Raw genomic sequence first — 26,599 nt, 5'->3', positions numbered from 1 at the left:
ACTACTGAGCCAACATAATTGCTATTCTGAGTTACCAAGGCTAGTACCTATGCGCAATTATGTTACATAATCTGATTGATATTTTTACTGATTGTTTTAAAATAAATTCCTTGTTTTCTCTATCATGCAGAAATGAGTGCTACTTGACAGGGGAAGTAGCTCTTGAACCTGGTTTTTGACAAAATAACAAGAAATTTCACAAGGTGAAATCATTTTATAATATTGTCTGTGGAACCAAAATGCTTATCTACAGGAAAATGTAGCCCAAGGACATTTGAATTAATTTGGAAGGCAAAAAATAATCTAGAAAATTTTCATTGGGGAAGGCTCTCTATAAAATCATTCCTTATTGTTAGAAGTTGGGGAATGGAGAGCCCGTGGAGTCATCTGAGGTTAAATGATAATTTCTTTTATAAGGATCAGCACAAAGCTGGTTCCTACGAGGTGGAGGTTAAAGATGTTCCAAATGTCTAACCTTTCCAAGCTGCTGTACCACTTCATCATCTATAACATCAACTACTTCCTCTCACCTCAGTACTCTCCCTCCTGTCTTTGGGTTCCCTAATTCACTGCAATGTCTCACAGAACTCACGAACCATATAAAGGAAATGGCTCACATGGTTGTGGAGACTGGCAAGTCCCAAATTCATGGGTCAGGCATAGATTTCTCCCTGATCCTATCTCTGCCTAAAGGCACTCAGTTTTCTCTCTCCATGGGCTGAGAAGCCCATCGTGCTATCTCCTGCAGGTCTCTCCTTCTTTGATGGTGGTGGGCTTTCCTCTCTGCTCTGGAATTGGCTCCTTTTAAGGCAAAACTGACCATTCCCCTCAGCTGGCCACAATTTTCTTATTTGCACAGCCCCACCCAATCACTTGGGTGGGAGCCACAAGACCATGGCTAGAAAGGCCACACACAAAACTAATTAATCGCACAGCAGAGGTGCTAAGGATTAAGACTGAGAACTTCAGTTGCTATCTTAAAAAAAAAAAAAAAAGTTGCCGTCAAATTGATTCTGACTCACAGAGACCCTACGGGACGGAGTAGAACTGCCCCATAGGGTTTCCAAGGAGCAGCTGGTGGATTTGAACTGCCGACATTTTGCTTAGTAGCTGAGCTCTTAACCACTGCACCATCAGGACTCCTATTACATCACAGAGGTTAGGATTTACAACACATAGGATAATCACATCAGCTCACAAAATGGTGGAAAACCACTCAATACTGGGAATCATGGCCTAGCCATGTTGATACATATTTTGAGGGGGCACAATTAAATCCATAACAAAGTCCTAACCCCTGCACTGGTGAATGTGACCTTATTTGGGGAAATAAGGGTTTTTTGTTTTTTGGTAGATGTTATTAGTTAAATTAACTAAGTCATATCCGAGGCGAGTGGTTCCTAATCCTCATCCCATCTGAGTGGCGTTTTAAAAAAGAGGACAGACATGGAAATAGAGACACACAGTAGGGGTAAGCAGCATGTGAGTATCTGTCTACAAGCCAGGGAATACCAAGAAACTCCTGGGCTGTCAGAACTGAAGAGACAAGAAAGAATCTTCCCCTAGAGCCAAGAGACAGTATAACTGTCTTAGTTACCTATTGCTGGTGTAACAACAACAAAAAACCCACAAGCGGGTGATTTGAGCAAACAGGAATTTATTGTTTTGGAGCCTAGGAGTCTGAATTTAGGGTGTCAGCAGGGCTAGGCTCTCCCTATCTCCCTCTTTCTCTCTCTGAGCTCTAGGGGCATATCCTTGTCTTTTTCAGCTTCTAGTAGCTGCCAGCAATCCTTGGCTTCTTGTAGATGGATTTTCAGGTGGCATCTGTCTTCCTCCTGTGTGTGTGTCTGTTTCTATTCCGTTCTTTTTACAAGATACCACGCAGAAGTGATTAGGTTTAGGACTTACCCTACTCCAGTATGGCCTCATTAACATAACAAAAGAAATTCTATTTCCAAACAGGGTCGTGTTCATAGGTACAGGACCTAGGACCTCAAAATATGGTGGATACAATCAATGTATAATAGTAGCCCTGTCAATGCCCTGAATTCGGACTTTTAGCCACCATAACTGTGAGAAAATAAATTTCAGATCTTTAAAGCCACCAATTTTGTGGCATTCTGTTATGGCAGTCCTAGGAAATTATGACAGCCTCTTTGAGGTGATAATATTAAAAAAGAAACTTGAAGGTAATGAGGGAGCAACTCATGGAGGTATCTAGGAGAAAAGAATGTGCCTTCCAATAAAAATTAAAAATACTGGATGAAATAATAAAAAGCATCAAAAAGTTGACAAGATAAAATAAAATTCTAAGCCATGAGAAAGTAGAATACTGATGTCATTTTCTCTACAGCTTTATAGGTGCCAAGATAGAATATAAAGCCCATAGCCCACCCAAGGTGGAAAAAAAAAAAGACCCACCTCCGCATACATCTGGGTTCCCAAAGGGCCATGTTTTCACTGTAAGCATAAATCAGAAGTCAATCCACCTCCGGCCCCTCTTCCAAGTTACTGCAAAGGAAGTTGCCTTCCCATAAACCAGAAGTCAATCCACCTCCAGGCCCCTCTTCCAAGGTACTGCAAAGGAAGTTGCCTTAGCCTAAACCAGAAGTCAGTCCACCTCCAGGCCCCTCTTCCAAGGTACTGCAAAGGAAGTTGCCTTAGCCTAAACCAGAAGTCAGTCCACCTCCAGGCCCCTCTTCCAAGGTACTGCAAAGGAAGTTGCCTTAGCCTAAACCAGAAGTCAGTCCACCTCCAGGCCCCTCTTCCAAGGTACTGCAAAGGAAGTTGTCTTAGCATAAACCAGAAGTCAGTCCACCTCCGGCCCCTCTTCCAAGGTACTGCAAAGGAAGTTGCCTTAGCATAAACCAGAATTCAATGCATCTCCGGCCCCTTTTCCAAGGTACTGCAAAGGAAGTTGCCTTAGTGCTGAGCAGGGAAAAGAAAAAGAAACAAAACCAATAAAAACAGTGCCTAAGAAACAGCCAAAATAAGCCAGTGTTTGCATGGATTTGCAATCCTAATTCATACAATTTGGGTGTTCCAAAGTCATAAAGCCACGGGTTTAGTTAAAGTTCTAGATTGGTAGCGTCCCCAGGCATCTGACAAAAGAAAAAGCAAATCCTCCTCTCAGGGATTGTCTTGGTTTGCTAGTGCTGCCATAACAGAAATATCACAAGGGGGTGGTTGTAAAGAACGGATGTTTATTTCCTCCTGGTTCTGGAGGCTGAAAGTCCAAATTAGGGTCTTGGCTAAGTCCATTCCTTCCATTTGTTAGCCTCTTTCCTAGTTTCTGGTGTCTGCCAGAAACTGACAGTGATCCTTGGCATTCTTTGGCGATTCTTGGTAGTCTGTCTTCCCCCATGTGTGGCTCTGTATCTATTCTGCTTTTTTTATAATTTAGAAGTGATTAGGTTTAGGACCCATCCTAGTCTGGTATGATCTCATTAACATAACACAGGAAAACCCCTGTTTCCAAACAGGGTCATATTTACAGACACAGGAGTTTGGATTTTAACATATATTTTGGGGAGATTTTTATGGTTTAAACACAATTTAATTCATAACAAGCATCAAAGAATTTCCTCCCAAAATCTATTTCCCAAGGAAAATAAGCCCTCATAGTAAGAAAGTAATTAAACACAAATCAGTATAAACAACATAGAACAGGAAAGGTCAGCAAAGGCTTTGGATATTGAAATTATCAGACCCAGATAATAACTCTGCATACTACATTTCAAGAAATAAAAGACAAACTTGAAAATACGTATAAGACACACACACAAAAAAAAAACCAAACCCACTGCTGTAAAGTTGATTCCGACTCATAGCGACCCCATAGGGCTTCCAAGGCTGTAAATCTCTATGGAAGCAGACTGCCACATCTTTCTCCCACAGAGCCACTGGTGGTTCGAACTGCCAACGTTTTTTTTTAATTTTTATTGTGCTTTAAGCAAAAGTTTACAAATCAAGTCGGACTCTCATACAAAAATTTATAAACACCTTGCTAAAAAACCAAAAACCAAACCCATTACTGTCGAGTCGATTCTGACTCATAGTGATCCTATAGGACAGAGTAGAATTGCCCCCCATTGAGTTTCCAAGGAGCGCCTGGCAGATTCAAACTGCCACCCTTTTTGGTTAGCAGCCTTAGCACTTAACCACTACCCCACCAGGGTTTCCAAATGCCTTGCTGTATACTCCTAATTGCTCTCCCCCTAATAAGCCAGCACACTCCTTCCCTCCTCTATTTCTTTTTGTGTCCATTTGGCCAGCTTCTGACCCTCTCTACCCTCTCATCTCCCCTTCGGACAGGACATGCCCACATAGTCTCATGTGTCTACTTGGTCCAAGCAGCTCACTCCTCAGCAGTATCATTTTCTATCCCATAGTCCAGTCCAATCCCTGTCTGAAGAGTTGGCTTTGGGAATGGTTTCTGTCTTGGGCTAACAGAAGGTCTGGGGATCATGACCTCTGGGGTCCTTTTAGTCTCAGTCAGACCATTAAGTTCGGTCTTTTTAAGAGAATTTGGGGTCTGCATCCCACCGCTTTCCTGCTCCCTCAGAGGTTCTTTGTTGTGTTCCCTATCAGGACAGTCATCGGTTGTAGCCAGGCACCATCTAGTTCGTCTGGTCTTAGGCTGATGTAGTCTCTGGTTTATGTGGCCCTTTCTGTCTCTTGGGCTCATAATTACCTTGTGTCTTTGGTGCTCTTCATTCTCCTTTGCTCCAGGTGGGTTGAGACCCATTGGTGCATCTTAGATGACCGCTTGCTAGTGTTTAAGACCCCAGACGCCACTCTCCAAAGTGGAATGCAGAATGTTTTCTTAATAGACTTTATTATGCCAATTGACTTAGATGTCCCCTGAAACCATGGTTTCCAAACCCAGTCCCTGCTACGCTGGCCTTCAAAGCATTCAGTTTATTCAGAAAACTGCTTTGCTTTTGGTTTTGTCCAGTTGTGCTGACCTCTCCCATATTGTGTGTTGTCTTTCCCTTCACCTAAAATAGTTCTTTTCTACTAATTAGTAAAAACCTCTCTCCCTCCCTCCCCCTCCCATAACCATCAAAGAATATTCTCTTCTCCATTTAAACTATTTCTCGAGTTCTTATAATAGTGGTCTTATACAATATTTGTCCGTTTGCAACTGACTAGTTTCACTCAACATAATGCCTTCCAGAATCCTCCATGTTATGAAATGTTTGACAGATTCATCATTGTTCTTTATTGATGCATAATATTCCATTGTGTGAATATACCATAATTTATCCATTCATCCATTGATGGGAACCTTGGCTGCTTCCAACTTTTTGCTATTGTAAACAGAGCTGCAATGAACATGGGTGTTGAACTGCCAACCTTTTGGTTAGCAGTCAATCACTTTGTATAAGAAATAGGACACTATAAAGAAATGACCAAGCAGATTAAAAGAAGAATCAAATAGAAATTGTAGAAGTAAAAATATATATGTATATATATCATTGAAATAAAACTCAATAGATTCCACACAAAAAGCTGAATGTGAATCTTTCTAGCAGTTTTATTCACAATTATAAAAAACTGGAAGCAACCAACATGTTCTTCAATAGGTAAATGAATAAACAAACTGTGGTACATTCATACAAAGAATATTATTCAACAATAAAAAGAAATGTGTTATCCAGAAGGTCAGCTCAACTGGACTGGACCAAAAGCAAAGAAGTTTCCGGGATAAACTGAATGCTTCAAAGGTCAGTGAAGCAAGGGCAGAGGTTTGGGGACTATGGTTTAAGGGGACTTCTAAGTCAATTGGCAAAATAATTCTATTATGGAAACATTCTGCATCCCACTTTGAAACGTGGCATCTGGGGTCTTAAATGCTAACAAACAGCCATCTAAGATGCATCAATTGGTCTCAACCCACCTGGATCAAAGGAGAATGAAGAATACCAAGGTCACACAATAACTATGAGCCCAAGAGACAGAAAGAGCCACATGAACCAGAGACTTACATCATCCTGAGACCAGAAGAACTAGATGGTGCCCGGCCACAACTGATGACTGCCCTGACAGGGAGCACCACAGAGAACCCCTGAGGGAGCAGGAGATCAGTGGGATGCAGACCCCAAATTCTCATAAAAAGACCAGACTTAATGATCTGACTGAATCTGAGACTAGAGGAATCCCAGTGGTCATGGTCCCCAAACCTTCTGTTGACTCAGGACAAGAACCATTCCTGAAGACAACTCATCAGACATGGAAGGGACTGGACAATGGGTTGGAGAGAGATGGTGACGAAGAGTGAGCTACTTGTATCAGGTGGACACTTGAGACTGTGTTGGCATCTCCCATCTGGAAGGGAGATAGGAGGGTAGAGAGGGTTAGAAACTGGCAAAACAATCACGAAAGGAGAGACTAGAAGGAGGGAGCGGGCTGACTCATTAGGGGGAGAGTAAGTGGGAGTATGGAGTAAGGTGTATATAAGCTTATATGTGACAGACTGACTTGATTTGTAAACTTTCACTTAAAGCACAATAAAAATTATTTAAAAAAAAAAAAAGAAATGTGCTATCAAGCCATGAAAAGGCATGGATGAACTTTAAATGCATAATGCTAAGAGCAAGAAGCCAGTCTGATTATGACTACAATATGATTACAATAATACGACTTTCTAGAAATGGCAAGTTTCAGAGAATAAAAAGGTCAGTGGTTTCCAGAAGTTCAGGGGAAGAGGAGAAGGGTTAAATAGGTGAAGCACAGGGAATTTTTATGTCAGTGAAACCATTCTGTATGATATTGTAATGGTGGATATATGACATTATGCATGTATCAAAGTCCATAGAACATACAGCATGAAGTGTGAACCTTAATATAAGCAAAGTTTTAAAAAGTCATTTAAGAAGTTGAGGGATCCCAGGAAGGAATGCAGACTTTAAGGAGAGAATCTAATTGTATTGCAAATGTATGAAACAACCTCACCGAAGCCAGTGGAAGGAAAAGGTGGCAACCTATGTAACTTTGGAAACGAGTGGAGTTTGTAAGACTAAAGCAAAAAGAATTGCATACAACCATTGTATTCTAGTTGACAAAGTTATCTCACATGGAGGTATAGTTTAACAACTCTTATAGCATTATATATGTATACTAGAATTTTACAATTACATAAAAGGGTGGCAGTTAGTGGGAGCCAGGTTTCTTGCTGTTGGAGTAGAAATTTATAGATAAGCAAGGGGCGGAAGCTAGAATAATTCATGTGGTAATGGATTAGAGTTGAAGACATCTGTATGAACTCATGTTTAGCTTAATGTAGATACAGATGGTTACAGACAGAAATATCTCTAGATATGTGTATGTGCAGGGGCTAGTATGCACACGTATATGTCTGTTCTCTGTCAGCTGAGAGGGCCTATGACCCCCCAGTAGCAATGGGCATAACTAGTATCCAGATCTTGGTTTCTAATACCATTCTCCAATAAAAGGAACCAGAGTTCCTTGGGGAAACAGTTGATTTTAAGACTAGGGTAGGAAATACACAATGTGAGCATGAGCAACTTGTAATGGCAGGAAATAGGGAAGTGCTAAAAAAAAAAAAGCCCTTTATTGATGGGGATATGTCAAAGGGACATAAGAGCCAACCGAAAGAGCTTCCAATGGCCAAAGCTAGAACAGTGTGAAAAACAAAGTAGTATTGAATTATAACCCAAAGTATATTTTAAAAAATCTATACCCATGAGTCCACACTTATATCAATGATTGAATAAATAAATAAATGGAGAAGAGACAAATCTCCCTTGCATAAGAATTTCAAATAATTCATGTAGGCAGTCTGCCCTTAAGGAGGATTTCTATAAATCATCACCCCTTAAACGTGAGTTGTGTATAATGACCTCCTTCCAAAAAGTACAATATGGAAGAAGGAATAAAAGAGTAGCTTTATAGTAGAGAAAGCCGACAAGTACTACCTCAGCCAGGAGATCAAGGTCAATGTCGACAGTGATAAATCATGTTTGTAGTAGGTACAATGATACGATACGATATGATATGATATGATACGATGAGAATCATACTTTACCTCCGTGGTCGTCTTCTCAGAAATCCATAACCCCAGTTTAATCATGAGAAAAATCAAATTCCAATAAAGGTCATCCTAAAAAATACTTGATCAGTACTCTTCAAAACTGCTAAGGTCACCAAAAACAAGGGAAGTCTGAGAAACTGCCATAGCCAAGAGGAACTTAAAGAGATATGAAAACTAAATGCAATGTGGTATCATGGATGGAATCTCGGAACAAAAAAAATTAAGTGAAAACTAAGAAAATATGAATAAACAATGAACTTTAATTAAAAATAATACAGGTTCATTAATTGTGGTAAATGTACCATACTTACATAAGATGTTAATTATAAGGGGAACGAGGTGCGGGGCATATGGGAATTGTACGTACTATTCAATTTTTCTGTGAACCTAAAATTATTCTTAAAAATGAAGTATATTAAAAAAAACAGATGAGTTTAATAGCAGATTATATACAATTAAAAAAATTATTGAACTCTAAGAGATTTCAGGAAAATTTATCCACAACGCAGCATAGAGAAACAAAGAGAAAACAGTGACCCAGAGGATAGCATGAGAAGGTCAAACTCAAGGCCAAGAAGTTGAGAGACAGAACTCCAGAAAGGGTTTTTCTTCTTCTTCTTCTTCTTATCCTCCCTGAAATTACCTAAGTTCCTAAAAGGGCTTGGGTATTGTTCCGGCACTGGAGAAGGAGAATCTGATCCCTGTGCTGTCTTCTGCCTAGCTGGCCTCTGCTGAGGTGTAGTTCGCCCCATCTGGTCTTTGGACTTCATGAGCTACATTTAGGGTTTCTGCCTTTGCTCGTAGTCTCTTCCAACTCTAGATCTCTTCTACTTCACCATCCTTCTCAGAACTTCCACATCCCATTAGGCACTTGTGCGGGGTGTGGAGAAGGAATCTGTAAGGCTGCCTTTAGGTCCATTTGCCTAGGCACCTCCCTCAGCCAAGGCTAATCTATTGTTCAGGCACCATCTTAGACACTGGGCTTCTTTAAGAGTCTTACAGTCCTCTAGACTAAATTCTGGAAAATGAAGCACAAGATTTCTCTGCTCGGAGCATCTCCTCAAGCTGTTATCCTATCCTTACCTCAACTGTTAGGGCCAAGACCCAGTGAAACAGAATATGGGAATGCTGAATCTTAAAGAAACCCACAAAAAACTAAATCTTAATCACCCTGCCTTAGAGTCACCACTTCCTGCCTGTTGGTTGAAATCTCACTTCTTTTTGAAGAGGTACCAATGTTTTCATCGTCGTGCATTCTTCACAGTTCAGATCCTGAATTAGGACTTAAGTACTAAGTCCTCTTGTGCCAGCTCCCTGGAATCCACAAAGCCTTAACAAACCTAGTTCTTGCGAATAAAGGCCTTGTTTTTGAACTTTTAATACATAAACCATGATACATCTATATGATAGAATACTCTTCAGATTAAAAAAAAAAAAGAATGGGGATTCTCTCTAGGTGCTGGTATGGAAAAATATCTAGACAATACTGATGAGTAAAACAAGCAAGGTGCAGAACAGTGTGCAGTTTGCAACCTTTTGTATGTAAGAAAGGGATGAAATAAGAATAGATACTTGTTTGCATTTTCATAAAGAAATACTGAAAGGATTCACAACCGATAAAAATGCTTATCTATAGAAAGCAGCGGAAAGGGGGATGGAACGAATGAGCACAGGTGTGACAGCAAAAGTTCTCACTGTATATCTTTTTATCTCTTCAATTTTTGAACCACGGGAATTTTTATCTATTCAAAAAATGTGTTTAAATCATCCATGAGTACTGTGCTTCTCAAAATAATCATCTAGGTGAAACCAAATGGTTAACATTTACCCTAGAGCAAAGATGAGAAAGCTAGGGGTAACAGGAAAGCTAGACTAATGGAAACAGAACAACCAAAACGGAAATAAAGAGAATGGAGATATATTGTGAAAAATGTAACCAATGTCACTGAAATACATGTGTAGGAATCATTAAATGAGAACCTAACTTTCTCTGTAAACTTTCACCAAAAATACAATAAAATATTTTTTAATGTGTTTAAGTTTTGCTTTCAAGCCCATTTTTACTAAATGTTTTTTAAAAATCCTTTTAGATATTCAGTTGTCTACTCAGCGATTCTAGACTACCTTGTTTCTATTTAACAAATGGTGACCTAGTAGTTTTAGCAAAACACCAACCTTGGTTAAACTCACCCTCCACTTATTTCAAACATTCACCTGAGCAGCTGAACCTGATTGGAGAAAAACATAACCAGAATTAGAAGAGAAATCCCACAAGTCCCACCACCATATGTGTTATGAATTACAAGCAACTGCAAATAAAAGATACCCTCCACCTCCAAAGGAAAAAAGATCAGTATGGTTCAAACAAATTATTTTATTTTTCTCCCATAATGAGAAGTTCAGAGGCAGGCAATCCAGGGCTTTTGTGGCAGCTTCAAGATGTTATCAGGGACCTAGACTATATCTTTTTCCATCCTTAGTATATGGCTTAAGGTTGCTTTACTGTCATACCATAAATGACTAGAACTCTAAGCATCATGTCCACATTCTGGGTAAAAAACAAAAGAGGAAAGGGCCAAAGACACATAACAGGCCATTCAATCCTGTTTAATTGATGATCCAATTATTTTCTCCTTTGAATTTTTTGTTGATACCATGTGTTTTGACTAGTGGAAGGCATGCTGATTAAAGGATCAATTCAGAAATTCTGTTATGATTTATGGATTTTGATACTCATTATCTGGGATCCCATGTGTCCCAGTGGACACTGGACCTAGTAAATTCTACCACTATGAGTCAATGATAAAAATTTTTCTTCTTGAAAATTTGCAAAGCTTGAGGTAAAACATGAAGGCACCTGGCAAGGACTACACATACATTTTATTCTAGTTTCATTCTTCTTAGTATTTTTATTATTTTTCATGAAACTTTTGAAAACATGGTACAATACATTCTTCCTTATTGTAAAAGCAGTACTTACAACCCAAGTAAATAAAACTAAAGGAATTTGAATCTCAGAAAAATTATCACTACTATGTATTCTTCATTATAACAAAAGCAGTACTAACAGCTAGGAAGCAGAAACAGCCTCCCTGGAATACTGCATTCCACCTGCTACACATGGAAGCAATGACTGTGCCCTAAGATGGAATGGGGGGTAAGAATAACTTATAGGAGTCCAAGCCTCTTGAGAAGTGCCACTGCAATTCATTATTCCTTATTGCAAAGGTATTACTTACTGTTCAGGTGCTAGAAATGCAGCTCTGAGACTGCAGAGTAAAGACTCAAAGCAGAGCTGGGAGGCAGTAACACCTGGGATGGCATCAGGGAGAAAACGGCCACTTCAGCTGAATAAAGACTATCCATTGCCGTCAAGTTGGTTCCTACCCATAGCGACCCTATAAGGACAGATAGAACTGACCCTAAATGGTTTCCAAGGAGCGGCTAATAGATTCACACTGCAGACCTTTTGGTTAGCAGCTGAGCTCTCAACCACTGTGATAATAAGGTTCCAAATGAAGACGCCAAAAAAAAAAAAAAAAAAACCAAACCCATTGCCATCAATTGAGTCTGACTCATAGTGACCCCATATAGCTCATTCATTGTCATGAGCACATGTTGGTGCTGTTAGGTGCCACTGAGTCAGCTCACAAGAACTAAGTAACTGGGAAACACAGTGAAGAGGTTAATCTCACAGAAATAAAGACAAACCTGTCAAAAATTTACAAAATTCACACATCCAGGACACATTGCCTAATATAATGTTCATTCTACACAATAACGAGACTCCAACTCAGGGTTCTTGACTTTCAGGCACATATTTCAAAGGCTCCAACCTTGAGACTAATGTGTTAAAACCAGGCTACTGCCTTTGCAAAGAACTCCAGAGGCATAAAAAGTGGCTGGGATACTGTACATCCAAGTCACGGAGTCACTGAAGGGTTAAGAAGCTTTATCAGAAGCACCACCAAACAACTTCCACTAACATCTCACCAGAATCCAGTCACATGGCCACCCCTAATGGGAACAGAAACTGGGCACCCTGCTCCCAATAAATTAAGGTTCTACTATTAAAGAAGAGAGGGAGAATGGGGAGAAGTTACCTGTTTTCTTACTAGGCACTGTACCAGGCAGTGTTCTAGGCACTGAGGATACAGCCTACTTACTGTGGTTTAAATTATAAGGACATTTATTATTTTCTTAATAATAAACCTGGAGATAGGTGATCTTAAGATTGGATCAGCAACTCCACAATCCGGGGCACTAGTTGGCATCCCTATGATTCTCTTTGCATTCCCCTCAAGGTCTTAAGTTGGCTCTAGGGATCCTATCCTCACAGGACAATTTCAAATGCAGAAAGCAAAAGGGAGGAGCAAAACAAAAGGACCTTCCTCAGTTGAGTCCTCTCCTTTTATCAAGGAGGGAAATCATTCCCAGAAACTCCCCAGCAGACTTTCCTTTATGTTCCATTGCCCAGAACTGGGTCCAGCTTCAAAGGAGACAGAGAAAGTGAATGTCCAGCAAAGGAAATACAATTGTCTTGATTCATCCCCTGGGACTGAGCACAGAAATGTCCTTTTTAAAAAATATTAGGGTTCTTTTGGTAAGAAAGGATGCGAGAAGGTAGTTTTTGGAAAGGCAACCAAGAGTGACTTCCATAAAACAGACATGGAGCTTGCATCCTAGTTAGAAGAGAAAAACTTTAAACAAGTAAATAAATGTATGAACAAGGTAATTCAGATTTTATAAGAACAATAAAATAATAGCACGATGTAAAAGAATTGTGATGGGCATATATTGAAGATAAAGCTGACAAAATTTACTAATGGGATTGAATTTGGCAGTATGAGAAAAAGATGATTCCAAGCTAGTACTGATTCCCATTCGAAAATGCTCAAAAAAGATAATTAAGGGTCAAAAGTCACACCATTCAGGGACCACAACAGAGAACCCCTGAGGGAGCAGGAGAGCAGTAGGATGCAGACCCCAAATTCTCTTAAAAAGACCAGACTTAATGGTCTGATTGAGACTAGAAGGACCCTGGAGGTCATGGCCCCCAGACCTTCTGTTGGCCCAGGACAGGAACCATTCCCGAAGCCAACTCTTCAGACAGGGATTGGACTGGACAATGTGTTGGAAAGGGATGCTGGTGAGGAGTGAGCTTCTTCGATCAAGTGGACACTTAAAACTATGTTGGCATCTCCTCCCTGGAGGGGAGATGAGAGGGTAGAGGGGATTAGAAGCTGATGAAATGGACAGGAAAAGAGTGAGGGGAGGGACGGAGTGGGCTGTCTCATTAGGGGGAGAGCAATTGGGAGTACGTAGCAAGGTGTACATAAATTTTTGTGTGAGAGACTGACTTGATTTGTAAACTTTCATTTAAAGCGTGATAAAAAAAAAGTCACACCATTATTAAATGACAAATATAGAATTGAATCCAATCCCACATAAAATCAAAGTCCATATTCTTTCCCCTATATCATCTATTTATGGAAAAAGCACACACAATAACTATAAGCCCAAGAGACAGAAAGGGCCACATGAACCAGAGACTTACATCATCCTGAGACCAGAACAACTAGATGGTGCCCAGCCACAACCAATGGCTGCCCTGACAGGGAGTACAACAGAGAACCCCTGGGGGAGCAGGAGATCAGTGGGATGCAGACCCCAAAATCTCATAAAAAGACCAGACTTAATGGTCTGACTGAGACTAGAGGAATCCCGGTGGTCATGGTCCCCAAACCTTCTGTTGGCCTAGGACAGGAACCATTCCCGAAGACAACTCATCAGACATGGAAGGGACTGGACAATGGGTTGAAGAGAGATGCTGATGAAGAGTGAGCTACTTGTATCAGGTGGACACTTGAGACTGTGTTGGCATCTCTTGTCTGGAGGGGAGATAGGAGGGTAGAGAGGGTTAGAAACTGGCAAAATTGTCACGAAAGGAGAGACTGGAAGGGCTGACTCATTAGGGGGAGAGTAAGTGGGAGTATGAAGTAAGGCATATATAAGCTTATATGTGACAGACTGACTTGATTTGTAAACGTTCACTTAAAGCTCAATAAAAATTATTAAAAAAAAAAAAGCAAGGCACAAAATGGCATCTATACATCGGTAACACTGGAAATAATAATAAAAGCCAAATGTTGGTAAATAGCAGATGCTTGGTAAGTTGTTGCTATTTGTTATTATCTTTCTCTGTAGAGCTGGTCAAATGAACAAAATGTTTTGTGAACTTTTGTGTCTAACCACAGTATAGAACTATCAAAAATAGTTACTGACAGCTTAGAACAATAACAAATGGCCATGATATTATGTAGCAAAATGGGAGTGGCTCAAATTGCAACACAGGGTTTCCCACTATATGGAAGGCTCAAAGCAAACAGTTACAGGCCCTGAAAGATTATAACAAAAGAAAAGCCTACATAAACCATTAAAATGTTTATATTATGTTTATGCTGTGGTCACAAATAACTACTATGTAGTTGTTAAATATGGACAAAGTATATACATGTATACCTAATATGAACTAATAAGCCTATGTAAGTTTACGATGACTAAAAAAGGAAAAATGCCAGGCTTTCCTTTCAGGTACTAAAAAAATAGAAAAATAAATTAACTTAGTATTATTTAATATGTTTTCTGGCATTAGGAAGACAAAAAATAACTAGATTATATTTAAAGGTTCCATTTGGCTCTGTTACTCTGTGAAGTCCAAGGCATCATCAGGGACTTAAAAACATCTCAAATACTTCCTCAGTCATTACAGGGGAATACACAGATGACAAGACTAGCAAAGCTAATGGTTTTCGGAAGGTATCTGGGGAGAAAGACAGGCCCACAGCACAGGAGCAAATCTCTGCAGTGAAAGCTGCAATATCCTGCAGAGAGCCAGGAGGAAGAAGGTGCCTGCTTTCATCAAATGGCTTCCACCCAGAGCAGACAGCTAAATGGAGTTCAGATGGGTGGCTCCCTAAACAGTCACACTTCTAGTCAAGGCAAGCTAATTATTTTTTCATATCCTTTTAAGAATAAAGGGGAGGGGAGAGAATTAGTGAGAACAATATATAAATATATTCCTGACCTCTCTAATCCAGATTGGTAAATATGTACATATTTGGATTTTGAGCTGAAACCCTTTTAACACGACTACAGAAAATACCAGCAGTAAATGAGAACTTCCTCCTTTGCATGCTATGTTCATATAGGTGGGCATATACATATATATCCTTACAAAATATACATATATCGATAGTGTGAATTTGTTATTTACCTGAAACGAAGGGTGAAGGCTTTACCGAAGCTGAAAATGGTATAACTGAATAAACGAACTATGAATTTTTACTGTTTTTTTGTGTTTATCTTTTTGTTACTGATACACTATACGAGGAGGATACTCTGAACAATTTATCTAGTAACAGTAACAAGTTCGAACTAGGACCATTTTAAAACCACTCTTTAGCCCTAACAACCTTATGCATTTCCAAAGGTTAGCAGTGTAGGTTATTGTCTCGAAATCATTCTTTTCCCGGCGCGGGTAAGGGGTGTGAACTGGTCTATTAGCAATCCAAACTGGGTCTCCTAGTGCTAAATTTCAACCAGTTGATGTATCTTGCTGTAACCAACTGAAGCAGTCTTATTTAAAAAAAAAAAAAAATTACAAAACTCTAAATAGCAAAAGGAATTCCTATTTCCTCAATTCTTGAGTGTCAGACAGTTTATTTCCTCCCTACCCAAGTTTCTGTTACTTCCTCAATTCAGCTACCAAATTTGAAGTGTGTCTTTAAATCTCCGTTTTTGAAAGACCCTAGTGCTGTTCCAGGAGCCCTGGCAGCGCAGTGGTTGATTAAGCAATCGGCTGCTAATGGAAAGGTCTTTGGGAGAACCCACCAGCACCTTCGTGGGAGAAAGATGTGGCAGTCGGCTTCCATAAAGATTTACAGCCTTGGAAACCCTATGGGACGGTTCTACTCTGTCCTATAGGATCGGTATGAGACGGAATCGACTCCATGGCAACTGGTTAGGGCTATTCCATAAAACTGGTGCCTTAGGCCTGAAAATGGGGCCTGCCCTTGTAACAACTTCAATCCTTAGGTAATACTCTCCGAATAACTGAAATAGAATTTGCTTCAAGTATCCGTTACCTTCAGTTTACAATAAACCAAATAAATCTATTATGTTTTCTAAGCCTCGCATCCTCCACATTTTCAGGTAAACACAGAATGCACTGCCTTTAAAGGACCTGAGAAAAGAAAAAGGCAAAAGTCAGTGACAAACTATGGCAATATGAAAGTAATGGGCCGAGCTATCCGGACCAGAAGCATTTTATGCTGTTTCATTTTTTAAAAGCTGCATGGATTTTTCCAGTCTTAGGACTCGCCCGAGTGGAGGCAAGCCTCTTCTCCTGTCCTTGCTGTCTCATTTCCGCCCCCTCGCCCTGCCCCCGGCAGCCATACGCCGCAGACTGCTGCAATGGAGCCCGAGGTCCGCAGGCGCGGCGCGCCCCGCCCGCACGGCCGGCCACGGGAGGGGGGCTGCGGGCGAGGGCCCCGCCTCTGCGGCGGCCAGGCCGGGCGCCGAGTGGGCGCGCCGGGCTGGAGGAGGGGCCCGCCGGCCGCCGCACCGCTGTGCCCGCCCCCTGCCCCTACGCCGCTACTTAAGCCGCTCCAGCGCCGGCCCCGCCTCAGTGCGTTACTTACCTCGACTCTTAGCTTGTCGAGGACGGTAACCGGGACCCGGTGTCTGCTTCCGTCGCCTTCGCCTCCGAACTCGTAGCCAGCATGGTGAGTGGGCCCCACGCGGCGCCAGCCTCGCTCGGAAAAAGGAGAAACGAGGCAGAGAGGGTCTCTAGCAACAGAGAGCTGGGGCCCACGCTGTCCCTATACATGGGGAAAAGCGAGACGAGAGGGCGAGGGTGGGAGTAGGTGAGACCCCGGCTGGTGGAGAGTAGGAAGGCCGGGAGAGAGGGGCCTCCCCGTTTTCTGTTTCAGTTCTGGGAGGGTGGGAAAGGATGGTGAGATGTAGGCTTCGTCCTCCATGGTCGGGGCTGGCTCCTTTTAGCTCTTAATGCCCGGGCGCGGCGTCCGGAGCCCGGCTCCAGACCAGACGTTCTTTTCCCGCGCGTGCCCATCCCCCTCCCTCCCACCTGCCTCTGACGAGCGCGGACTCTCCGCCCTTACTTCCTCCTCGGCGCGAAAAGCGGGGGCGGGGAGGCAAAAGCGCAGGCGCGACCGTTACCTTCCCGCCAGTGAGTTGCGGAAAACCGCCACGGCACCCTGCGCGCATGCGCACTGGGAGGATGCGGTTTCGTGGCTGGGGGCATGCCTGCCTGTTAATTCGAGTTTTTTTAATTGAAGCAATTTGATGAATGTGAGGAAGAGCTCCATGTCAGAGTATTGGGTTATGCCAGCGTTTTAAGACAATCATGAGCCCCTAGGTGATGCAAAGGAACCCTGGTGGCGCAGTAATTAAAGTCGGCAGTTGGAACATACCAGCTGCTGTACAGGCGGAAGATGTGGCGGTCTGCTTCCGTAAGATTACAGCCGTGGCAACCCTATGGGGCAGTTCTGATCTGCCCTGTAGGGTCGCTTTTAGTCCTTGGCCAGGGTTTTTGGTTTAGGTGGTGAAAACGGTTAAAATGTTTGGCTGCTAACCGGAAAGTCAACCCAGAGGGCCTCATAAGAAAGTCCTCAGAAAATCACCAATCCTGGTGATTACTTCTATAATGTAAGCCATTGAAAATCCTATGGGTCACAGTTCTAATCTCACATGGGGTAGTCAGTCATGAGCTGAATCTACTCAAAGGCAACTGGTTAGTGATTGAATTAGCACTGTTAGCTCCCAAAAGCCTGTAGAGGCCTCCTGTCCCTCCGTGCTGTGTTAGGAATGCTTGTGGGAGCAGGTGCTGGTGGTTAGGGATTTTGAGGGAGCGGAAATCGGATCTAGGTCCAGATCTGGGCTGTTGATAATCCCTGCTGCACCCTAACAGATGTAGATATGCTGGGCTGAGCCCAACCTCTAAGAGGAAAGGAGGATGGATGGCGGTTGCACCTCTACAAATGTGGCCACTGCGTGCCTCTGCAGCTGCTCTGCCCCACAGGCCACTGGGGAACATGGCCACAGGCACGCACACCCCAGAACTGCGCATTCATCCTATGCCGCAGAGCCCCGCCCCTCACCCATTTCCTCTCCTCAGCTCTGGCCACGTACTTCCTTGTGCTGGGAGCTGCCAGGATTATCTGGCCACCCAAGGTGGGAGGCAGGGCCTGGGTGCTTGACAGATGATCTCCTGTGTAGCCATTTTATTATAGCTTCAATTAAGCAAAGTGCTACTGAAAATATAAGTCGTTCTAAATGGAGAAATGCCTATTTTGTTCCATTTCACAGTCATCACTAGTTTAATCCTGATCCTTTCCCCCCACACACACAGCGTGAGTGCATCTCCATCCACGTCGGCCAGGCTGGTGTCCAGATTGGCAACGCCTGCTGGGAACTCTACTGTCTGGAACACGGCATCCAGCCCGATGGCCAGATGCCAAGTGACAAGACCATTGGGGGAGGAGACGACTCCTTCAACACCTTCTTCAGTGAGACTGGCGCTGGCAAGCATGTGCCCAGGGCAGTGTTTGTAGACCTGGAACCCACGGTCATTGGTGAGTTGAACTTAGTAGTAGCCCTGGTGACATCCCAGGGGCCTGGCACAGGAGCTCTGTCCTGGGGGGCTGCACTGATAGGCTTGTGCACATTGTTAGTGGTGGGTGGCCTCTCTGTTTTTCTTTTGCAGATGAAGTTCGCACTGGCACCTACCGCCAGCTCTTCCATCCTGAACAGCTCATCACAGGCAAGGAAGATGCTGCCAATAACTATGCCCGCGGCCACTACACCATCGGCAAGGAGATCATTGACCTTGTCTTGGACAGAATTCGCAAGCTGGTAAATAACAGTATTGTATTTAATAAGGGGGGAAGAGTTTTTTCTTGCAATTTTAAGACAGACCAAACTACAGGAATCTTTACACACTAAAGTGAGACTTAGAGCGCTAACTAAATTAACTGGACTTCTAAACCACACAGTCATGGGTTCTGGGACAACTTGGGATGCAAATGTCTATTTTGCCAATTTCTCCTGCTTGCATCAACATAAAAGGCATTAAGCAGATGATTGTATATTTTTACGTTGTGATATGTATCTGTGGTTCATGATTTAATGAAAAAATGAAATAGAAATTCTAAGAAAATGTGACCTGTCATTGACCTAGGTTTTCTTTTTTCTTCTACAGGCCGACCAGTGCACAGGTCTTCAGGGCTTCTTGGTTTTCCACAGCTTTGGTGGGGGAACCGGTTCTGGGTTCACCTCTTTGCTGATGGAACGCCTCTCAGTTGATTATGGCAAGAAGTCCAAGCTGGAGTTCTCTATTTACCCAGCCCCCCAGGTTTCCACAGCTGTAGTTGAGCCCTACAACTCCATCCTCACCACCCACACCACCCTGGAGCACTCAGATTGTGCCTTCATGGTAGACAATGAGGCCATCTATGACATCTGTCGCAGAAACCTTGATATTGAGCGCCCAACCTATACTAACCTTAACCGCCTTATTAGCCAGATTGTGTCCTCTATCACTGCTTCCCTCAGATTTGATGGTGCCCTGAATGTCGATCTGACAGAATTCCAGACCAACCTGGTGCCCTATCCCCGTATCCACTTCCCTCTGGCCACATATGCCCCTGTCATCTCTGCTGAGAAAGCCTACCATGAACAGCTTTCTGTAGCAGAGATTACCAATGCTTGCTTTGAGCCAGCCAACCAGATGGTGAAATGTGACCCCCGCCATGGTAAATACATGGCTTGCTGCCTGTTGTACCGTGGTGATGTGGTTCCCAAAGATGTCAATGCTGCCATTGCCACCATCAAGACCAAGCGCAGCATCCAGTTTGTGGATTGGTGCCCCACTGGCTTCAAGGTTGGCATTAACTACCAGCCTCCCACTGTGGTGCCTGGTGGAGACCTGGCCAAGGTACAGCGAGCTGTGTGCATGCTGAGCAACACCACAGCCATTGCTGAGGCCTGGGCTCGCCTGGACCACAAGTTTGACCTGATGTACGCCAAGCGTGCCTTTGTTCACTGGTACGTGGGTGAGGGGATGGAGGAAGGAGAGTTTTCTGAGGCCCGTGAGGACATGGCTGCCCTTGAGAAGGACTATGAGGAGGTTGGTGTGGATTCTGTTGAAGGAGAGGGTGAGGAAGAAGGAGAAGAATACTAATTATTCCTTTGAGCCCTGCAGCAGCATGTCACACTCAGAACTCAAGCTTCTATGTTAGGCGACAAAGCTTTCTTGTTACATTCTCTTCACTATCAGCTATGATCATGTCTTATTTTTCCATGTGTACCGGTAAGGTTTTTCCATCATGTCTCAAAGTAAAAGTATTAAAAAGAAAGGTTTTTGGCTCTGCTTTTTCTAAATGTGCCTCGATTTCTCCAACTTGCAGTGTACTACCACCAGGTGCTCCTAGGCAACCCCATGGGACAGTTCTCTGTCCTCTATAAGGTCACTATGAGTCAGAATCGACTCAACGAGAAGGGGATTGTTTTTTGTTTCACTACTCATCTACACCTGGAGAGTGGAATCTCTCCAACCAGGTGGCAGTTATCAAGGACCTCACTTCCTCACTAACTTACGGGATATAGAGAGATAACAGGTCTTTTGATGTCATCACAACCTTTTCATTGCAGGCCTAGAAAAATTTACTAAAAGCCCTGCTGATAGAGATATAATGTAGCTCTTGACTGGGTAATTGTTAATGCCGTTGGTTTAGGTAGCTGTAAATATTCTGCAAATATGATTGCTGTGTAAAGGGTCCTACCAAGCTATCAAAATGTAGTTGATGCAAAAATTCTCAGAACAGCAATAAAAATACCAAACCCAGTGCCGTCGACTCGGACTCATAGTGACCCTATAGGACAGAGTAGAACTGCCCCATAGAGTTTCCAAGGAGCGCCTGGCGGATTCAAACTGCCGACCCTTTGGTAAGCAGCTGCAGCACTTCACCACCACACCACCAGGGTTTGAATAGGGCAATAGGCCAGAGGAATATTTGAGGCTGATAAGGCAAAAACTATCCATAGGAAGAGAAAAAATTGCAGGACCAGAATTTATGGTGATCAAATAAAAGTCCAGGAGGAAACCACACTAATTAGCTGTGCCATTGGTGGGAGAGGACTGCATTACATGGGGATGTAAGAGTTAACTTCCAGCCCAGCGTGGTTTACATTTTTTGAAGCATGTATCGTCCCTGGCACTGCAGGCCTGGCACAGCAACACAACAGCCAGGCAAGCCTGAGGGGAAGGCAGATGTCAGGGCTGCACTGAGGGACCTAAATGGAATTAGTGGCCAAGTGGACATTAAACGTTTTTGGTTAGTGCTGAGTTCACTAAGGAAAACCATCCTGAAAGATGTCTGAAAATACTCTGAAACATGCCCTCTGTTCTTTTCTGCCAAGCAAGCAGGAAAGGCAACTAGGCCAGAGCCTGGGAAGCATCAGCAAACCAATGTAGAGAAGAGCTTGTTTTCCAGGAAGGTGCCTTGGGTGGCCTAATCCCAGGAAAGGGCACATTCAGTCCAGAGAATGCCATGGTGCTTTTTTGGAGTTCTGCTTAGACACAAAGACAGGACAGGGCTGAGAAGAAGCCATGGTTTCAACTGTATTTTGGGGTGCATGTGTGTTTTAAGAAAAGACCTGAAGTAAACAAGGCAAAAAGTTAACATGATAAACTTGATACATAGTTGCATGGTTGTTACTTTAAGTTACCTATTGCTGCATAACAAATTACCCCAAAAGTGTGTGACTTAAAACAATAACCAACTAGTTTCTGTGGATCAGAATTCGGGAGCAACTTACCTGGGTGTTTCTATCTTGGGGGTTCACATAAGGTTGCAGTTATCTCAAAGTTTGGGGCTGGAGGGTATGCTTCCAAGATGGCTCACATGCTTGACAAGTTTGTGCTGTTTGTTGGCACATGGCCTTAGTTCTTCACCATATAGCCCTCCCCATAAGGCTGCTGACTGTTCTCATGACATGGCAGCTAGCTTCCCCCAGAGTGAGTGATCCAAGAGAGAACAGGGTGGAAGCCCAATGTCTTTTATGACCTAACTTTGAAAGTCACACTATCCTGGTTGTCACATATATCAGTCGTATTTAATGTGGGAGGAAACTACATAATGGCAGGAGGTGAGAATCACCAGGAGTTACACACAAAACACTAAAGTTTAATATTTATATTTAATAGGATGCTACTGTTATTCATTTTTCTGTATGCTTGAAATATTTCATTTAAAAATCAAAAGGAAACCTGTAGTTTAGAGGGAAAAGGTTTTCCATTTTCTACAGTTCAAACCTGAATTGCAATATTTTTGGTTGCCTTTTAAGCTACCCTCCTTTTAGGACACCTCCCGTCTGCACCTCTCCTGAATTATTTGGTTACCGATCCAACTTGCTGCTCGCATTCAGTATTTCCCTCTGTTCCCAACTGGCTTATACGTCAAGATGACAACAGTTACAAGTCAAAGACTTTGATGACACCAGATACTAAGAATGGCGTTTGGGGGTGGGGGCAGGTAGAAGTTAGCTATAATGAGATGCGAAGGCAGCCAGGAAATGCCAGTGAGCACTCTTTTAGGAGGACATCAGGGTCTTATTATCTTTATCTCTGCCCCACCAGCAAGCACAACTCATTGCTGTCGACTCCAGCAAGCACAGTGCCTGGTAATTCTTACGGCCCACAGAATGTTCCAAAGGACCTAAAAATAAATAGTACTTCTTTGCCTCTTAAGCCAGATTCTTTATCGTTTTCTTCTACATAAACATTAAACCCTAGTGCTTTATAAAACTTACTCTCTTTCCAGGCCCACACCTCTTTCAGCACCTCCTGAGATGGCAGGTCTCAGGGTGAAAAGGCCCAGGGGACAGAGAGAGACACCTGGTCTTTGGTTCTGTCACTAGTCAGGCCCCCTTAATCTTCTGAGTCTGTTTTCCCTTTTGTGCCACAGATTTCCATTCTGCCTTTTTCAGAGCTGTGTGGCAAGGAGGGTAATCAAGGCTGGAAGGATCTATGAGCTTAGAGATAAATGTGTAAGCTTGGTGAGGCACCCAAGGGCTTGACAACTTGGCAAAGCTGGACATCAGAGCCACTTCAAAGGAAGTGTGGGCCATTTCTTCAGAAAAGAAACAGAAAATAAGAAAAAGCCCATAGACAGTTTATTTAGAATGAAGATAAAGATAACTCATCAACACCTTCAATTTACACCTAAAAAAAAAACCAAGCCCATTGCCATTGAGTCGATTCCAACTCATAGGGATCCCATAAGACAGAGTAGAACTTCCCCATAGGGTTTCCAAGGGAGTGCCTGGTGGATTCGAACTGCCAACCTTTTGGTTAGTAGCCATAGCTCTTAACCACTACGCCACCAGGGTTTCCAATTTACATCTAGTCACCTTTAAAAAACAAAAAACAGAATGCCTAAATGCCTTCACAATCCAGCATTCTTAACCTCCTTGAGATCATGTTAAAATGGGAGAAGCCCAGTGCCTCATGGTACAGATGAAAGGATTAATTGGCAGGGAAGAAAGGAAATGATGCTACAACTTGTGCCCTGCATTGTAGGACCATAGATACTACCATAGATACTGTCTGCCACAAGACCAGAGGGAACAGGGGTTTTCAGTCCTATGGAGGGCCAGGGTTGTAATTTAGGGGCATGCTCAGACTAAGAGAATTGAGCAAGGGAGAAGGGAAAAAGGAAGAGGGAGGAACATCTTACCTGGAGATGCCATTTTTTCCCTCCTGAACATATCCGACTCCTGGCAAATTCCTTAATGCCCTGCAGATGGCACCACTGACAAGGAGTTCTCCATCCAGGAGTGCTGAGCTCAGATTTGTGAACTCTGCCCTAGCTGTCACCTTGGGACTGAGCCTAAGAAGATGTGCAACAAAGAGGAAGTGACTGACCTGGCACGCCAGGCATTCCCATGCTTGCCACTTGTTGTTATGTCTGTTCCCGAAGGCAACCAGGCCTCGCGCTAGGCCATTGTGAATCAAGCAGCCACAGGAAACTGCACACCCAAGGAGCTTCTTGGCCTCAGCTCCCGCCTTGCAGGTACTTCCCCCAGGGTAGGACAGGCAGATAAAAACATGGCCCTGGGGTCAACCCTGTAGTAAGGGAGAATGATGCCAGTTCAATCTAAATTCAATATCAATACAAAGTCAATAACCAGCTGCTGAAGTGGGCATCATCATGCAGATACTGATGTCATTGTGTTGCTAAGGCCAGCATTTTCCTCTCTGCCCTCTGATCCACAAATTGAAATAAACGTCCTACCCCACTCACCTCCCAACTGACCAACCTATCTCTCATCTGACAGCTTGTTGTATGTTACTGTGTCTGGCTCTGATGTATCAAGCTCATCAACTTATTCCTGCCTGGGGCCTTCAAACACACTGTTCCCTCTTCCTAATACTTTCTCTAGCCAAAACCGTCACCACCTCCCTTGCCCAGTTAACTCATACTCTTCCTTCAGTGACAGAAACCCAAATGTCACCTCTTCAGGGACTTAGAGACTTGGTCAGAGTAGGTCAGATTACCCATTATTTTCATAGAACCTTCTACTTTTCTCTCATAGCATTTATCATATTTTATAATTATACATTTGTTTATTATTTAATTAATACATTTCTTCCCCACCAGATGTTATAAACTCTATGTGTATCTTGCTTACCACTGTGCCATCAGTATATAGCTTGGTGCTTAGTGCATGCATCGCACTCAGTAAATATTCAAAGAATTAATTTTGGCCAACGGTGGAGATTCAAACTTTTAACTTTGAAAACTAGAAATGCTTACCCCTCCACTACCCTTTCCGCTTTCAGACTAAGCCCAGGCCCAAAGCTCTAAGGCACCTCAGGAAGAGACTAGGAAGGTGGTCAACATCAAATGGAGGTGGATGGAAAGGTATCTAAAGATTATTCATAAAGAAGATCCTTCAGTCTCCCTCTGGCCCAGCTCTAGTGTCTCATGATACTGGCATGCAGGCACTCCTGCTGGCTCACACAGACCAAGTGAATGCACAGTATCAGCCAAAGTGTGACCCAGCTGCCAGAATAGGCAGATGTCACTTTAGGCATTCCTTCAACACAACAGCACTCAAAGCTGGGCAGATGAGTGTTTCCACTATCCTCTTCAATGGACATTCTACTATGCAATCTGTTACCCAGCTCTGGGCACCTCATTTCAACAAGGACATGGACAGACAACAGAGCTTCCTCCAAGAGGTGGCTGGAGTGGTAAGAAGCCTTGGGCAAAGCAACTCAGAGAATTTAGAAAAAAGTAACTGGTTGAAGGACTGCTGTCCAGAAATGACAGCAGCCTCATTCCTCAAACCTTCAGAGGGCCCAGAAAAGGGTGGGGAAGAACATTGCAGTCCACTTTCTAGTGATGAACAAGGACCAACAATAGTCCAGCAAATGCCATACATTTCATGAAGAATGAACAGGTAGATCTTCTGACTTCTAAGTTCCAGCTCCATTCCAGAGTCCAAGATTTCACAATTCCCCCTGCTATCTCAGCCAATCTTTCATTATGATTATTCTCTCAAATATTTTTTGGAGGAGTTAAAGATAGGTACCACTATTCGTCTGTCAGTTTGTCCTTCTGTGGTGGCTTGCATGTTGCTGTGGTGCAGGAAGCTATGCCATCGGTATTTCCAATATTAACAGGGTCACCCATGGTGGACAGATTTCAGTTGAGCTTCTAGACTAAGACAGAGTAGGAAGAAGGGCCCAGAAGTCTACTTCCAAGAAAGATTGACCACTGAAAACCTTATGAATAGCAGCAGAACACTGTCTGAAACAGCGCCGGAAGATAAGCCCCTCAGGCTGGAAGGCATTCAAAATATGACTAAAGAAGAGCTGCCTCCTCCAAGCAGAGTCATCCTTAATGACATGGATGGAGTAAAGCTTTTGGGACCTTCATTTGCTGATGTGGCATGACTCAAAATGAGAAGAAACAGCTGCAAACATCCATTAATAATCAAAACATGGTATGTACTAAGTATGAATCTAGGAAAATTGGAAGTCACCAAAAATTAAATGGAATACGTAAAGATCAATATCCTAGGCATTAGTGAGCTGAAACGGACTGGTATTAGCCATTTTGAAATAGACAATCATATGGTCTACTTTGCCGAGAATGACAAATTGAAGAGGAATGACACTGCATTTATCATTAAAAAAGAACATTTCAAGATTCATTCTGAAGTACAACACTGTCAGTAATAGGATAATATCCACATGCCTACAAAGAAGAACAGTTAATAGGATTATTATTCATATTTGCTCACCAACCATTAATGCCAAAGATGAAGAAATTGAGAATTTTCGCCAATTTCTGCAGTCTGAAGTTGATCAAACATGTAATCAAGATGTATTGATGATTACTGGTGATTGGAATGCAAAAGTTGTAAACAACGAAGAATTAGTAGTTGGAAAAT

At 42.8% G+C, this 26,599-nt stretch overlaps 1 protein-coding gene across 3 annotated transcripts in view; it reads left to right on the top strand.

Annotated features, from left to right (window-relative positions):
- The window catches only part of LOC126075375 (tubulin alpha-1A chain), a 49,292-nt gene extending 28,799 nt beyond the window's left edge, over positions 1-20,493 (top strand). The window contains exons 1-4 of one of the 3 annotated variants that reach the window (XM_049883003.1): positions 16,732-16,842; positions 18,489-18,711; positions 18,843-18,991; positions 19,338-20,493. In XM_049883003.1, coding sequence (XP_049738960.1) covers positions 16,840-16,842; positions 18,489-18,711; positions 18,843-18,991; positions 19,338-20,318 — 1,356 coding nt within the window. In that variant the 5' untranslated portion in view covers positions 16,732-16,839 and the 3' untranslated portion in view covers positions 20,319-20,493. Of the gene's footprint in view, positions 1-16,731; positions 16,843-18,488; positions 18,712-18,842; positions 18,992-19,337 lie in introns of those variants that run through there. The other 2 variants (XM_049883004.1, XM_049883005.1) reach the window with 2 other exon arrangements.
- The last annotated feature ends 6,106 nt before the right edge of the window (positions 20,494-26,599 follow it).

This window comes from Elephas maximus, chromosome 4 (assembly GCF_024166365.1).
Source record: "Elephas maximus indicus isolate mEleMax1 chromosome 4, mEleMax1 primary haplotype, whole genome shotgun sequence".
Taxonomy (NCBI): Eukaryota; Metazoa; Chordata; class Mammalia; order Proboscidea; family Elephantidae; genus Elephas; species Elephas maximus.
The sequence above is the reverse complement of the archived record's forward strand: the minus strand, read 5'-3'. Positions and strand labels throughout refer to the sequence as shown.